General features: G+C 40.7%; 1 protein-coding gene and 2 long non-coding RNA genes across 3 annotated transcripts; 1 reads left to right on the top strand and 2 right to left on the bottom strand.

The window, feature by feature from the left end:
- Window positions 1–9,488: 9,488 nt before the first annotated feature.
- On the bottom strand, window positions 9,489–10,230 carry LOC121982858. The gene is made up of 3 exons (XR_006112301.1): window positions 10,095–10,230; window positions 9,606–9,754; window positions 9,489–9,541 (listed from the first exon to the last, which is right to left on the bottom strand). It is a non-coding gene; the product is annotated as an uncharacterized LOC121982858 (long non-coding RNA).
- LOC121982857 (probable methionine--tRNA ligase) lies at window positions 9,761–10,980 on the top strand. Its single transcript, XM_042535890.1, has 3 exons — window positions 9,761–10,231; window positions 10,308–10,409; window positions 10,566–10,980. The coding sequence occupies exons 1-3, from the start codon at window positions 10,226–10,228 to the stop codon at window positions 10,788–10,790; spliced, it is 333 nt and encodes a 110-aa protein (XP_042391824.1). The 5' UTR covers window positions 9,761–10,225; the 3' UTR covers window positions 10,791–10,980.
- A 1,101-nt stretch (window positions 10,981–12,081) lies between these two features.
- LOC121982859 lies at window positions 12,082–12,903 on the bottom strand. Its single transcript, XR_006112302.1, has 3 exons — window positions 12,743–12,903; window positions 12,605–12,667; window positions 12,082–12,282 (listed from the first exon to the last, which is right to left on the bottom strand). It is a non-coding gene; the product is annotated as an uncharacterized LOC121982859 (long non-coding RNA).
- Between the last annotated feature and the right edge of the window lie 2,398 nt (window positions 12,904–15,301).

Raw genomic sequence — 15,301 nt, forward strand, 5'->3', positions numbered from 1 at the left:
CAGGAAAAGCTAGCATCAAATGAATGAACTCTAATCGGGCCACGAGAGCATAAGTCTCATCATAATCGAGGCCTTTGACTTGACTATAGCCCTTGGCTACAAGTCTTGCCTTGTTTCTTACGACTTCTCCCTTTTGGTTTAGCTTATTTTTGAAGACCCATTTGGTTCCAATAATGGTGGTCTTCTTAGGTCTAGGAACTAAGTCCCACACTTGGCTCCATTCAAATTGACCTAACTCATCTTGCATAGCTATGACCCAATCAGGATCGTGCAATGCCTCATCAACTAATTTTGGTTCGATTTCTGAGATCAAGGCGACCTCATTAGACTCATTTCGAAAGAATGATCTAGTCCTAACCCCTTGTTGGATGTTTCCAACAATCTGGTCTTGGGGATGACTAGAGGCTGTCCTGGATTGCCTTGGCGTCGGCGATGCCTCATGAGTGGTCTCACTAGGCACAAACAAAGACTCAGTATCAGGCAAAGGATCAGCCTGAGCCCTTTGTTGCCTTTGCTCATCGTCATTGGAGTCAACTTTGACTCTTTCTATGTTTTGATCATTCAGACTTAGCCTTCTAAGTTCAAATTGAATTTCTTCTACATCCCTCGATTGATCATTTGATTTAGGGATTTCTTCAAATGCTACATCCGAGGACTCTTCAATCAATTTAGTCTTATTGTTGTAAACTCGATAGGCTTTGCTGATGAGAGAGTACCCGACCAGTATCCCTTCATCATCCTTAGCCGCGAACTTTCCAAGATGATCCTTGGTGTTCAAGATAAACACCTTACAACCAAACACCCTAAAATGTTTAATTGTAGGGGGTTTTCTAAACCAAAGTTCATGGGGTGTCTTTCCTAAAAACTTATGTATCAAGACTCGGTTTTGCACATAACAAGCTGTATTTACAGCTTCAGCCCATAAGTAGCTCGGTAGTGAGTATTCATTGAGCATGCTTCATGCAACCTCTTGCAAGACTCGGTTCTTTCTCTCCACAACCCCATTTTGTTGTGGGGTCCTTGGAGTAGAGAACTCATGCCTATATCCTTTTTCTTGACAAAATTCTAAAAATCTATGATTTTAAAATTCTCCACCATGATCACTTCTAATTGTTTTAATTGTTGTTGATTTTTCATTTTCAGTTCTTCTACAAAAGGAAACAAAAATATCTATGGTTTGATCCTTATTTTTCAAAAAGAAAGTCCATGTATATCTAGTAAAGTCATCAATGATCACTAAGCAATATCTACTTCCATTCAATGAGATGACATTACTACAATCAAATAAGTCCATATGCAATAAATCTAAAGCAGTAGAGGTACTTACAGCGCTTTTACCTTTATGAGACGCTTTTGTTTGCTTACCCTTTTGACATGCATCACATAATTTTGTCTTTTGGTACTTGATGCTTGGTAGGCCTCACACTAATCCTTTGTTGGCTAGCTTTCGAATATTCTTCATGTTCACATGGGCCAACCTCCTATGCCAAAGCCATGATTCTTCTTCTTTTGACATGAAGCACTTAGCAGAGGCATTAGTAGAACTTTTAAAAGATACTTGATAAATGTTATCTACTCTTGTGCTTACTAGTACCGTGTCAAGTGTGTCAATGTGTTTGATCAGACATTGACTTGAATGAAAATCAATTGTGTAACCCGTATCACACAATTGGCTGACACTTAGGAGATTAAAGGTCATCCCCTTGACTAGAAGAACATTCTTGATTTGGAGACATTCGGATATATGAATGTCTCCAACTCCTATAACCTTAAGGCTACCATTATTACCAAATGACACATTACCTCTATTTTTGTTTTAAAGGGTGGTAAAGAGTGACTTGTCCCCGGTCATGTACTTGGAGCATCCACTATCAACAAACCAAGTTGATAGATGCTCACCCTTGACCAATGCCTCTTCATCATCCGAAGATGATGAAGTCGCGGTTGAGGTGTCACTTGTGTCACCATCACTCCCAGAATCCGGTTCCTCCCTTGCCATGAACGCTAATCGACGTGTGCTTTTCTCCTTCTTCTCTTCCTCCGATGAGCTTGAGGAGGATTCATCCCAAGTAGCCTTGAGAGCTTTCTTCTTCTTGGCCCTTTCCTCCTTCTTCTTGAGTTTTGGACACTCGCTCCGATAGTGTCCTTTCTTGCTACACTCATAACAAGTAACATTAGTTTTATCAACATTTTGATCGATAGGTTTACCTTTCCCTTTGTATCTCCGGCTTCTTCTCATGATTCTCCTTACAAAGTTGGCCATCTCACTTGATGATGATCCACCTTCGTCATCGGACTCGGAGGAGGATGAGGATGAGGGAATCTCTTTTTCCTTCTTCTTTTCTTTCTTCCTTCTTCCATCTTTGCTCTTTTCTCCTGCAACTAAGGCAATACCTTTCTCTTTTTGACCCTTGTTAGCAAACTCATGGAGTTCCATTTCACAAAAAAAATCATCTACTTTAACAATTGAAAGGTCCTTGGAGACCTTGTAGGCATCTATCATAGATGACCACAGGGCATTCCTAAGAAAGGCTTTGAGAGCATACCTTATGAGATCGCGATTCTCTACGCGTTCATCTACGGAATGAAGACCATTGATAATTTCTTTGAACCTTCCGTGTAGTTCACTTACCGTCTCATTCTCCTTCATGGTGAGGTTTTGTAGTTGGTTTAAGAATAAATCTCTCTTGGCGATCCGAGAGTCTCGAGTTCCTTCTTGGAGCTCGATGAGCTTGTTCCACAAGTGTTTTGCGCTCGTGAATGGACCTACCTTGACGAGTTGATCCTTGGCTATCCCACATTGTAAAGTGACCACTTCCTTGGCATCAGCTTGTCCTTTGCGAGTTTGCTCGGTGGACCACCTTGATGAGTCAAGTTCCTTACCTTCTTCGTCCTTCGGGGGTGTAAACCCTTCCTTGACGGAGAACCACATTGAGATGTCGGTCTTGAGATAATATTCCATGTGGCTCTTCCAGTATTCAAAGTCTGCTCCGTCGAAGTAAGGTGGACGATTGGTGCTAAACCCTTCCTTCATAGCCATCTTCTTGCTCTTTAGGGTGTTAATCCGGATGAAGAGCACCTTGCTCTGATACCACTTGTTAGGATCTTCGGATGGCTAGAGAGGGGGGGGGGTGTGAATAGCCTCCTCTAAAACTTAACTAAATTCTTCAATCAAATCGTTAGCGCAGCGGAAATATGCACATGAAAATCTAATACAAAGAAAAGAAAGACACACACCACTAACACCAGTATATACAAGGTTCGGGGATAACTTGCCCCTACTCCTCGGCGTGTCCGTAAGGTGGACGATCCCTTGATCTTTCGGTAGATCACACCCCGAATAGATACCGGCTAAAGATTTCTCCTTCTCGGTGGAGTAACCTCTCCACAAAGTCTCAGAAAAATATGGAAATAAAGCACAAGACTTACAGATCAGTGGCTAAAGAGAATGAAGAAAGACACTCACAGCCACGCGAAGACAGCAGTTAAACAGAGCACAAGAAGGAAGCATAGCCAAGAACTCAAAGCTCAGCACCCTTGCTTGATCGACCGAGAGTTCTTCTTCTTTTTTTTTTTCAAACCTCTCTTATCCTTCTTCTTATGCCTCTGCTTCCGCTGCATTCAGCCTGTCCCGAATTGCTGTCAACCTAAATCGAATCCCTGCTGCAAGCTACAACGTCGCCAATCACTCTTCCTCCTCCTCTGGTTCTCTGAACTCACGCCAATAGAACCCATGGTCTTCACTGGGGTCTCTGAGCTCGAACCAATGAGTAAGAGTCAAGTTGATTCCCAACTGATTGCAGCCAGATCACAGCCTGATCGCAGCCAGTAACCGTTGATGTTCCAATTGCACCATTTGCAGCGAAACACAGCAGAAAGAACCCTTTGTCTTATTCTTCTGATGGAGCTTAATTTGAATTTGAGCATTGGCATGATACCTGCAATCTGCAACTTAAAAAGCTAACAACAGATGGTTAAATCAGATGGATCAGAAGTTGCAGAGAAACAGTAGAAACTTCAGACAGTTTTGTGGATCGGTCAACAGATCGATCCACAGCTTGTTGGACCGATCAGGCTATGGCCTGATCGGTCCAGGAGAGCTCTGATCGATCTGTGGACCGATCAGGCTATAGGTGGATCGGTCCACAGACCGATCCCCTATACTCTCTCTCGAACTTCATTGCCTCCAGATCGGTCTCCATACCGATCAGTAAATCTCACAGAATGTTACTGATTGGTTACTGATCGGTCTACAGACCGATCAGTAATTCTCACAATGAGTTATTGATTGGTTACTGATCGGTCTGGTGACCGATCAGATAACCATAGTATCACTGGATTGGTCAACAGACCGATCAGATATCCATAGTATCACTGGATCGGTCAACAGACCGATCCAATGCCTATGTAGGTAGGTTTAGAGCTTCCCAGCCCTAAACCCTAAAGCCTTCCTGGTCTAGAGAACGAGCTATCGAGCCCTCTCTGACCTAGTCCGGAGAACGAGCTACAGAGCCCTCTCCAACTTCGTCCGGTCCAGAGAACAAGCTACCGAGCCCTCTCTGACCAAGTCCGGAGAACGAGCTACCGAGCCCTCTCCGACTTCGTCCGGTCCAGAGAACAAGCTACCGAGCCCTCTCTGACCTAGTCCGGAGAACGAGCTACCGAGCCCTCTCCGACTTCGTCCGGTCCAGAGAACGAGCTACCGAGCCCTCTCTGACCTAGTCCGGAGAACGAGCTACCGAGCCCTCTCCGACTTCGTCTGGTCTAGAGAACGAGCTACCGAGCCCTCTCTGACCTAGTCCGGAGAACGAGCTACCGAGCCCTCTCCGACTTCGTCCGGTCCAGAGAACGAGCTACCGAGCCCTCTCTGACCTAGTCCGGAGAACGAGCTACCGAGCCCTCTCTGACTTCGCGTGCCAAGTTTTCATACTTGGACTTTTCCCTTCCACCTGATCAACATTGATCAGTAAACAATCTGAGTTTAATTAATATCTGATACAAACTTAAATCAGTGTCAACATCAAAACAACAGCCAGGTCAGACCGTATCAACATACTAGACTGCTACTCAAGACCTCCTTTTATTCACTGCTGAAGGCGCCTTAAAGCCCATCCGAGGCGCCTCCAACCCGCCGAGTCAACCGTGTGGATCAGCACTGATCCGGTCGCACCTCATCCACTTGAAGGCGCCTTCAACCCACTCCAAGGCGCCTCCAAGCCGCAGTCCAAGGAGCCTCCAAGCCGCAGTCCAAGGCGCCTTCGGTCCCCATGTAACGCCCCGGCCCGAGCGGGCCCCACCCAGACCGAACCAGGAACGACACCAGAATTACCTATCGGTTTGATGACTAGCTCCACAGACCACCGGAGGTCCTTCCAGCGTGCTTTGTCCTCACTCGCACGCACCCTGGAAAACTTCCCAGGAGGTCACCCATCCTCAGATTTCTCCAAGCCAAGCACGCTTAACTTTGGAGTTCTTAAGTTTGGGCTTCCGAATAGGAAGCTGCACCTTGGTGATATGGATAGTACCATCTAACCTTTTAAGTCATACTTAACCAGAATCTCAGAACCGGGGTATTACAATCACCCCCACTTAAAGACACAACGTCCTCGTTGTGTAACCACAAATCACACCACAAACAAATCCCAGAATCTCCCTCGCTAGGTGGTGCCCTGGGTGCTCCTACCACAGGCGCACTCACGGTCGCAAGGTCGCTCTGATACCATCTGTAACGCCCCGGCCCGAGCGGGCCCCACCCGGACCGAACCAGGAACGACACCAGAATTACCTATCGGTTTGATGACTAGCTCCACAGACCACCGGAGGTCCTTTCAGCGTGCTTTGTCCTCACTCGCACGCACCCTGGAAAACTTCCTAGGAGGTCACCCATCCTCAGATTTCTCCAAGCCAAGCACGCTTAACTTTGGAGTTCTTAAGTTTGGGCTTCCGAAAAGGAAGGTGCACCTTGGTGATATGGATAGTACCATCTAACCTTTTAAGTCATAGTTAACCAGAATCTCAGAACCGGGGTATTACACCCCATGAAGGCGCCTCCAGCTCCTCTACACAGTTGGCTTCGGATTGCACCCAAGGCACCTCCAAGCTCCATCGAGGCGCCTTGGACACTGTTCATCCTAGGCTTAACTTGTTCCTTTTGTACATGCAAGATATGTTAGTCCCAAAACAACACCGTACCCTACAAGATAAAGTTAGAACAGATATAAACATGATAAATTAAGTGGTTGACAATCATCAGACTGTTCTAGTCTAACTTCAAATTTCTGACCGGAAACCCTAGGTCGACCCGACACCTACTATTCCCTCTACGAGGAACGCGTCCTCACCTACTCCCCTCATGAGAGATTACCTAGTGCCAGTCCGATCCTCCAGATCGACTGGACTTTCTGCCTAGAGTTATCACCCCCTAAGACCTAGGGTTATCGCCCCCTAGGGTTTTTCTCCACCTAGGGTTACCACCCCCTAAGACCTAGGGTTACCGTGCCCTATGGTTTTCCTCCACCTAGGGTTACCACCCCCTAGGACCTAAGTTTACCGCCCCTTAGGATTTTCCTTCACCTAGGGTTACCACCCCCTAGGACCTAAGGTTACCGCCCTTAGGTTTTTCCACCTGCCTAACCGCAGTTAGGACTTTCCTGAAACCTCATTTAAGCACATTAGATAACAAGAATTTTTAACTTTGAATCCCTTTGCCATTATCAAAACTTAGGTTCGATCATCGGATGCTTCCTGCACCAACAATCTCCCTCTTTTTGATTATGCTAACAAAATTCAAAGTTAAGTAAAACAAGATGCACAAATAAACATAAGCAATCTATAAACAGTTTAAGTGCAAGCATGATTTAAGCTAAAACATAGTGTATAAGGCTCCCCCTTAATGAGAGCTCTGTTTTTCTTATCACTTAATTTGAATTAGTATTTTGAATTTGTCATACTCTCCCCCTTTGCCATATATCAAAAAACCTTTGTAGGAAGAAAGAGACAGGATGAAAGGTCTAAGTTTTTAAAATCAATAAATTACATTTTCAACTAAAAAGTTTTACTTTAAAACAACATTTCTTGTAGGTTTTACTTTAAAATTACTTTAGTTTTGAAGAACTCTTTTTACTTAGCCAAAATTTGTGCAAAGTTAGGTTAAATTTTGAAAAATTGAAACAAACGATTTTCGAAAGGCAAGTTTCGAAAATAGTTGGCTAAGTTTTGCAATTAAAAAATATTTTGAAAGGCTTTGTTGAAAAAATATTTCGTTAAATTCTTAAAGCCTTTTAAAAGCCATTAATTTCGAACAGCTTTTTTTTTAATAATTTTAAAAACTTCTAAAAAGTTGGGTTAACTTGAGACCTTAATTGTTGAAATAAAATTCAAAAAGTCTTTTGATATGACTTAGTTAATTTTGAAGACAGGTATAGAAGTAAAAAATTTAAAATTTTTAAGAATTTGAAAATCCTTAAAGGTAACGGGGGAGTAATAGCATGAGTTAAGTTAAATAGATTGTAAATTAATTAATTTTCTTTAGCAAGGTATCAGAGCCCTAAGGTGCAAGATGAGTCAATTTGAAATTTTAACATCCTTAACAAACTATCTAACCTTTAGCTACTGGCTGAATACCTAGAGGGCAACAGTTTTCACTTAGTTAGTCAAGTTAAGTTAGTAATCCAGTTAGATTTGACTAGGGTTGGATCATTTAACTTGATTAATGCAAAGTTAATTTTTAACGCTCAAACTCACTATGATGCATAAAGATAAGCATTCTGGAGTCTAGGTTGTACCCTATGCATCTCACGTCGTTCTAAGTTTCTTTCAAATACAAACAAGTTATGCCTAGTGTGTTTGTGAGATGCTCTGGCTGAAACTAGGGGAACATGATATCTAAGGGGAAGATCCTAGGCTAAGTCCAAATTTTGAAAAACTAAAAGGATTGGGATTTTGAAAACATTATTTTTCCTAGAATTTTGAAAGATAATTTTAAGATGAAGCAATTTTGAAGATCAACAAAAAAAATTTTAAAATTAGATGTAAGAAATTGGTTTGAAAGTCAAGATCTATTCTACCCAAACATTCTTATATGTGCAGAATTAAGCAAATAAAAAAACATAAAAAACTGGTAAGCAGAAATAAGCAGAGTAACTGAATTCTACTAAGCACAAGTACAACTAGACTAGGAAATGAAAGTGTCTGTGTCCAAAATCCAAGGTACAATGCATGAAATGATAGTGTCAAAGAGTAGGATCATCAGCTGGAGGGTCGTCAGCTAGAGGTGGCGCAAGGGGTTGTTCGGGTGCAGGTTGTCCTTGCCGACGTATCTCATCCTGGAGAGAGGCAAATCCGGCAGCTATCTCAGATCGGAGGGATCGGAGGGAGCGATGGCTATCTAGAACAACCTGTGGCGTTTGAATGGACTGAACCTCGAGATGAGCGAGTCTGTCCTCGACAGAGAGTGGTACCGAAGTCGAAGGTCCGGCTGAAGTGGAAGGCTCGGCGGAGGTGGAAGGTAATGGATCTCCGAAAAACTCCTCGGTTAAGAAGTCAGGCCACTCCTCTCCCTCGCCCAGGACAATGTCAGGAGGTGCATCCTCGGCCTCTGGATCAATCGGAGCAACGACTAGCTGTGGTAGACCCCTCCAGGCTAGAATCCCCTCATCGGTGATGTGAACACGGGCTAATCTAAGATTGCGCTAACCAAACTCGTTATATAGGGTAAGAGGGATCACTGTCCCTCTAGTCGTGTCTATCCTAAGGGTCGAAAAGATATAGGTCAAAACATGACAGTAGGGCATATGGACTACATGGGATGTGACTGTACTAGATGCATAAATAATCACTACAACAAAAACATTAAAAGACAACGGTTAAAAACCGTTGTCGTAGGCCCTTTAAAACCGTTGTAACTGACAGTGTTGTTAAAAGTGGAGGCTACGACAACGGTTTTAAACCGTTGTCTTTTGAATTAAAAGACAACAGTTTTGCAACGATTTTAAACCGTTGACTTTGAATGAAAAGACAACGGTTTAAAACCGTTGTTGTTTAGAGCATTTTTTTATTAACACTGCTAGTTTACAACCGTTTTTGGGGCTTTGACAACGGTTTTTAACCGTTGTCTTTGAGGGTGATAGACAACAACAACAGTTTTAGATCATTGTCTTTTAAATTATTATCTTTTAATACCAATATATCATATTTCAATATAAATATATAATAAAGAATCATAATCACAAAAGAAAAAATATTTTCCATATCAATGTCATTCAAAATGTTACTTATACAAGAATTATATTACAATCACAAAAGAAAAAACATGTCTAATATTCAAATAAAATTTATCCCAATACAAATAAACAAATAAACTTCATTTACAACTAATGAATAATTGTCAAAAGACTAGAAACTTGTGATGGTGGTTCATGCCATGTAGGATTGCAAGTAATTATTATCAACTCAAGCCCCATCAAAATCTTCAACTTGTAGAATTTCATCGGACTCCTCTTTCTCACTTGCTGATTCTTCCATATCAACCTTTTCCAACATTCTGGATTTTTGTGAATCAAAGTATGTGAGCAAAGCACCAAAAATAAAAGGGAAGAATATAATACCTGTAGAAGACGTAAAACAGGGTTGATAGCTGAAATTTGGAGAAATGTAGTTGCTACAATCACAATAACAGATTTGATAAATCATACTCTTCAAGTACCCCATTCATATCGGCAAATAAAACCACAACATAAAACTTTGTCAATAGAACCTGCAAAATATAAACATATATTAGAAGAGTTCATCTTTATCTGAAGCACTAGTAACTCTTGACCATATACAATTTTTGATACAAGGAGAAAGTTTCATGAAGGTTTATCCTAGACCTGCAAATGAAGCTACTTTTTAGTGTTGTATTAATGTAAATGGTTTTCCAAGTTTTGAAGTATTAATAAAACTCGACTTAATGAAGTTAAAGCTTATCCTAGAGCTCAATAAGTTTCTCATGTGACCTGCTGTAGGAAATTCTAAGAAACAACATAACAAGCCTTCTGGCAGTACAAAAACGAAGTCTGCTGAAACAGAAATTTCTGTCTCAAGACTTGACATACCTGTTGGCCTCATCAAAAAAGTTCAGAAGCACCCAGATGCAGATTCACTCTATGTTGAAGAAATTGATGTCGGTGAAGAATCCCCTCGAACAGTTGTTAGTGGCCTCGTGAAATATATTCCTCTTGAGGAAATGCAGGTTTATTTTGCTTCCCTTTTCAAATTTTCTTCCATTTGGATGTGAATTTCCTATGTTCTCTAAATCACTGGTGCAGAATCGGAAGGTTTGTGTCCTTTGTAACTTGAAGCCTGCAACCATGAGGGGCATTAAGTCACAAGCAATGGTCTTGGCTGCATCAAACGATGACCACACAAAGTTAAGTCGTTAACTCTGCCTCCATTCTTACAAGTCTTTGCTTTTACTAACCTGTTAGTTTTTTAGTATTATAATATTGGTTGGTTTACCTGGGAAATTATCATCTTTACATGTGATCATTCATCAAGAACGACTAATGAATTCATTTTGTTTCCAGGTTGAGTTAGTTGATCCACCATCATCAGCCAAGGTTGGTGAACGAGTGACCTTTCTGGGATACTCAGGCGAACCAAACAGCGTCTTAAACGCCAAGAGCAAAGTTTGGGAGAAGCTGCAGGTTGATCTGCAGTCTAATAAAGAGTGGTTGCCTGTTATAAGGATGTGCCTTTCACAACATCTGCTGGTGTTTGTAAAGTTTCGTCTATCACAAATGGAGCCATAAGGTAGACAATCTGCCTTTTTACATTAAGGTCCAATGCATTATAAACCAAAAATTATAACAAGTATGAGGTCAAAAAAGTATTGAACAACAAACATAAATCTTAAATGAGTTTCATATGCTAAATAAACTCCATCAAGAAACTACTACTTGATTAAAGGATAAAATTTCTAGTCTTAGTGAAAGTGCAGGCTCAACTTGCAACTTTAATCAACTTATTCAAGCAATAGCGAATACAACTTGATCAAGGGCTTCATGTAATTCCCACTAGTGGGTGATTCTTAATCAACAATTATTATCTTAAAGGAGAGATCAAGGGATTCTCGGATAAATCTATTGTAGCATTGCATAAACTAAGCTAACTAAGCTCTGACAGATCTTGTTTCGCCATCAAGTTTCTAGAAACAAAATAAAACCATTAGTGTGTTTAAGAAAACAAAGACTTCTAATCTACTTATCTGTCAAGCGCCCAAGAGGTATGCGTTTCATCAAGACTAATAATCTGTGAATAAAGTCAATAGGAGATTAAGGACTAAGATTAAGGGCACTTTCAAAGAGGAACAATTATAACGTCAAGCATAAGGAAAAATATAGAATTAAGTAAATTATACAGTAGCCCAGCACAAGTGACACAATAGACTTCTTCCGAGACAACTAAGATATTAACAGACTTATTTTGCACTCATTTCTATCTCAAGAATATTCCATTAAGAGGGAAAAAGCTAAACTAGATGCAAACTAACCTTTCCATTCGGCATTGCAAGTATTTCTTTGATTCGCTCGATCTCTACGATTAGAAAAATGAGAAGGCAATAAGAAATAATCATAAGAAATCTAATACATAAAGGAGTATAAAAGAATCTGACAATGTTTACTCGCATTGGAAGAATAAATTATATCATTGGATTATAGCACCAGAAAAACATGCTAATTACATCAATTTTTAATCTCTAAAGTCAACACAAGGATGTCACTAGATGCTAACCAATTTGCACTTGTCACTAGATGCTTGAAAGATCTTAAAGTGAAAAACTATGGAAAATTGGCAAATATTAATCAAAGGACTACATAATGGAGAGAAAGAATAGCAACATCTAATAGTTATCACACATTGCAATAAACTATGAGAAAGGTAGCACACAGATATAATTAGAAATTCTTCACAATTCTAACATGCTTAAAAAAAATCAGTATGGGGAAGTATTAGCAAATAAAGGACTAGATCTAATTAAATGAGTCAAAGAAATCACCTTCTCACATGTCTCTTGTTCTACTGTGAAATCTTACAGCATAGTTACACAGATCTAATGGATCAGAGCCAGGTCAAAAATGTAGCAGACAATCTTAATTCATTACAGGAAAGATGTGTGATGAGAACCATATCCACTGTGGGTCTCAATTACTTCAAGCTGGCGGAGGGCAATCCAAAGCACTCGCTTAGCTCTATAATTCAATATTCCAAGTTCGCATATCTTGGATGTTCTAACATCTACACCTAGAAGATATCCAAGCATAACAGGTCAATGTCAATGCATATTGAAGCTAGAAATTAGCAGTTTGAAAGGATAGCAAAGAGATTCATCATGTGCATTGAGCTTGTTAGCACTTCTAAGGTAAAGGTGCCACAACAATAATCTTTTAGTCTATACCATGAATCCAAACATACATCTTATAGGGAAATTGAATCTGCTTGGAGCTTATTCATGAATAAGCACCTGTTGTCAACAATAATCATATTGAAGCTTTGGAAGCATCTTATACATACACAAACAAAAGGGAAATTGTAGATGAATTAAGGCATGCTTGTACTATAATACCTTGTCTTCAGGCACATGATCATGTGAGTGATCTCCATGCCCTTCCCAAGGATGACGCCAACCCTGAATAGGTGTTTGTACAACAGTTATATTGAGATGACCAAGGTATAGGATGATATTCATAGTAAGGTAATTTACCAAGACTACTGGTCCATCTTGCTTGGCCCTATAAAGAATCCAAAACCTGCAAAGGAATGTATATTCACATGGATCATCATGGTTATGTTTGAAAAAAATGAAAGCATTATTTAGAAAAAACCAGCATTTAAAAGACATTTTTTTAATCTGTCATTTGATTTAATGTTTGCAAGGAAAAAGATCTCGGCAGAAATATTATTGTAGAAATTGGATGAAAATTGTTATTTGTTTCATCATATTTGTGTCAAAGTCAGTAAAAGTCGTGAGGTGTTGAATTGAAATGCCCACATAGTAACCCATAGGGAGAAAAACATGTCAGGAATATATTACTTTTGCAATAAGATAAACACCAGAACTATCTCTCCACTTGAGCATATTAACAAACATGATCTCTGCCTTAGACATGTTGAAGTTCCGCAATCACAAAAATCTGCAGAGAAGAATAGAAAGCTATAGCATCAATAGTAAAATTCTTTCACACGATATAGAACTAGGACATGTATGATCAATATAATAATAAGAAGGATTCAAAAAGAGAAATTTCTTCCAGCTACTTAACAAATGTATTCTAGCCATACCGGAGAAGTGTATGGTAGTCATCATACTTCTCAGGTAGCTGACCCTTCGATAGTAGTGTGTCCCTCAACGACTTCACCACTTTCTCCTCATTCGGATCGTGGACGCCTTGGAACATCGTTGGAAATGCATTGCTTTTGCTGACCTTAGTGAGCGATTTCTACAAGGACCTGAAGGTCAATTTTGAAGTCAAAGGGGGCTTCTTCTTCTCGGGCTCCGGAAAATGCCAATGTGATTCCAAAGGTCCGTAGAACGTGTTTGTCCTTCTTGTCTGCTTCTGTTCCTCAGTGGTCGTCGAATTCCTCCTCGAAGAGTCACCATTGGACCTGGCTGTAGGATAGTTACCCTTCCACCAAGAACTCATTTCACTTACCAGCTTTCTTTATCTCCTAAATTTCGCAGAATGCCTAGTTTTGACAGAAGATGGAGGTGGAGGTTGGAGGGAAAAGCCTGGCTTCCCTGGAATAACTTCAAGCGCTGAGTGGAAGCCATGGAAAGGAGATCGCCCTCCATCTTCAAATGATCTGTAGAAGAAAAGGAAAAAGCAAAGAATATGAAAGCGTGCGATGGACAAAGGAGCGATCGAGTCGAGAGAGGAATAAAACAGAAGTGCTGCTTGATCTTAGCAGTGCTCCAAGGTCGTCGAGGTCGCGGTTGGTACAATCCGTGGCTGCAGATCAGAGGTATGCGATGAGGTTTAGGATGTGTCGACAAAGATCGCCACGCATTGAAAACCTCTAAGCCTTCCATTCTACTCCAATCCCACAGCTGCGCGCTCACCATCACCATAGAAAACGAGAGAGCAAGTGAGAGGTTTTAGGGATCGAGAAGGTAAAGGGGTAGAATGCAACGGCAAAAAATTTCAGAGAGAGGGAAAGACAAAACGCAGCAGCGGCAAAAAATTGCGAAGGGGAAAAAGCGGCGAAAGAAGAAAAACAACGCTATTCAATAACACTTAATAGACAACGGTTTTCAAAAACCGTTGTCGTAATCCCAAAAAAAGCGCACATAGACAACATTTTTCAAAAACTATTGTCGTAGCCTTTAAAAACCGTTGTCGTAGCCCCAAAAAAACATAAATAGACAACGGTTTTTAAAAACTGTTGTCGTAGGCCAAAAAAAATTGCTAAAAGACAACGATTTTTGTTAAAACCGTTGTTAAAAGGTAAAAAGACAACGATTTGGTATAAAACCGTTGTCGTTTGAGTGTTGTTGAATGCAGATTTTCTTGTAGTGAATGTTCTGGAACATATGTAATGCTATGTCTATGTCTAAATGGTGACTCAAGGCATACAAAAGGAATGAATGCCATGATCGCATCTTCGGGACGTCCCGAGATGAGATCGGCAAGATACAGGCTGTCAGGACTCTATACATCACATAGTCCTGAACCCTAACAGAGATTGACTTGAACTCAGTCAAGCCAAGTGGTCTCTCCTCCCCGAAAAAGTACATATAGATGGTATCTAATGTAATATGGGAGTAGGGATTGCCAAATGGCAGATCCCTACTAGGGTAGCATAGAAAGGGACATGTAGATGCCCTAAGCTCTAAACTAGTGTGGATGAGTGAGGGGTAAACTGGATGTCTGTCCCACCAACTCTGGTAGAATAGGTACTATCATCAACCCTCTCGAGGTTGTGATAGAACTGTGCACATAAATCATGATTTACTGCATTACTGTAGTAAACTAGTCTACCTAGTTGGTAGTACTCTATCATCTGGACTGATGGGTGACAAAACTGATCAAAAAATGACCTTCTTAGATACCAAGGTTTGATGGTTTCAAATGTGTATCTAGCAAAGTTAATCCTATGTTGTTCTGAGGGGAATCTGAGATCCGTGGATGGGGTTCTAGTCAGAGTAGGATCAATATTGCGACGTTTCCTATTTTTGACAATATACAAGAAAAATAGCAAAACTAGCACTAAAATCATGTAAGAGATGATTAAGAGTAGTTTAGAGTATACCTAGGAGCCATTT

Source organism: Zingiber officinale, chromosome 5A, assembly GCF_018446385.1.
Source record: "Zingiber officinale cultivar Zhangliang chromosome 5A, Zo_v1.1, whole genome shotgun sequence".
NCBI lineage: Eukaryota > Viridiplantae > Streptophyta > Magnoliopsida > Zingiberales > Zingiberaceae > Zingiber > Zingiber officinale.

Bases quoted from the DNA above. Each gene is read 5' to 3' on its own strand.
- LOC121982857 (XM_042535890.1), top strand. The intron at 10,410-10,565 runs TTAAGTCGTTAA...TTTTGTTTCCAG, and splicing joins CAAACGATGACCACACAAAG to GTTGAGTTAGTTGATCCACC.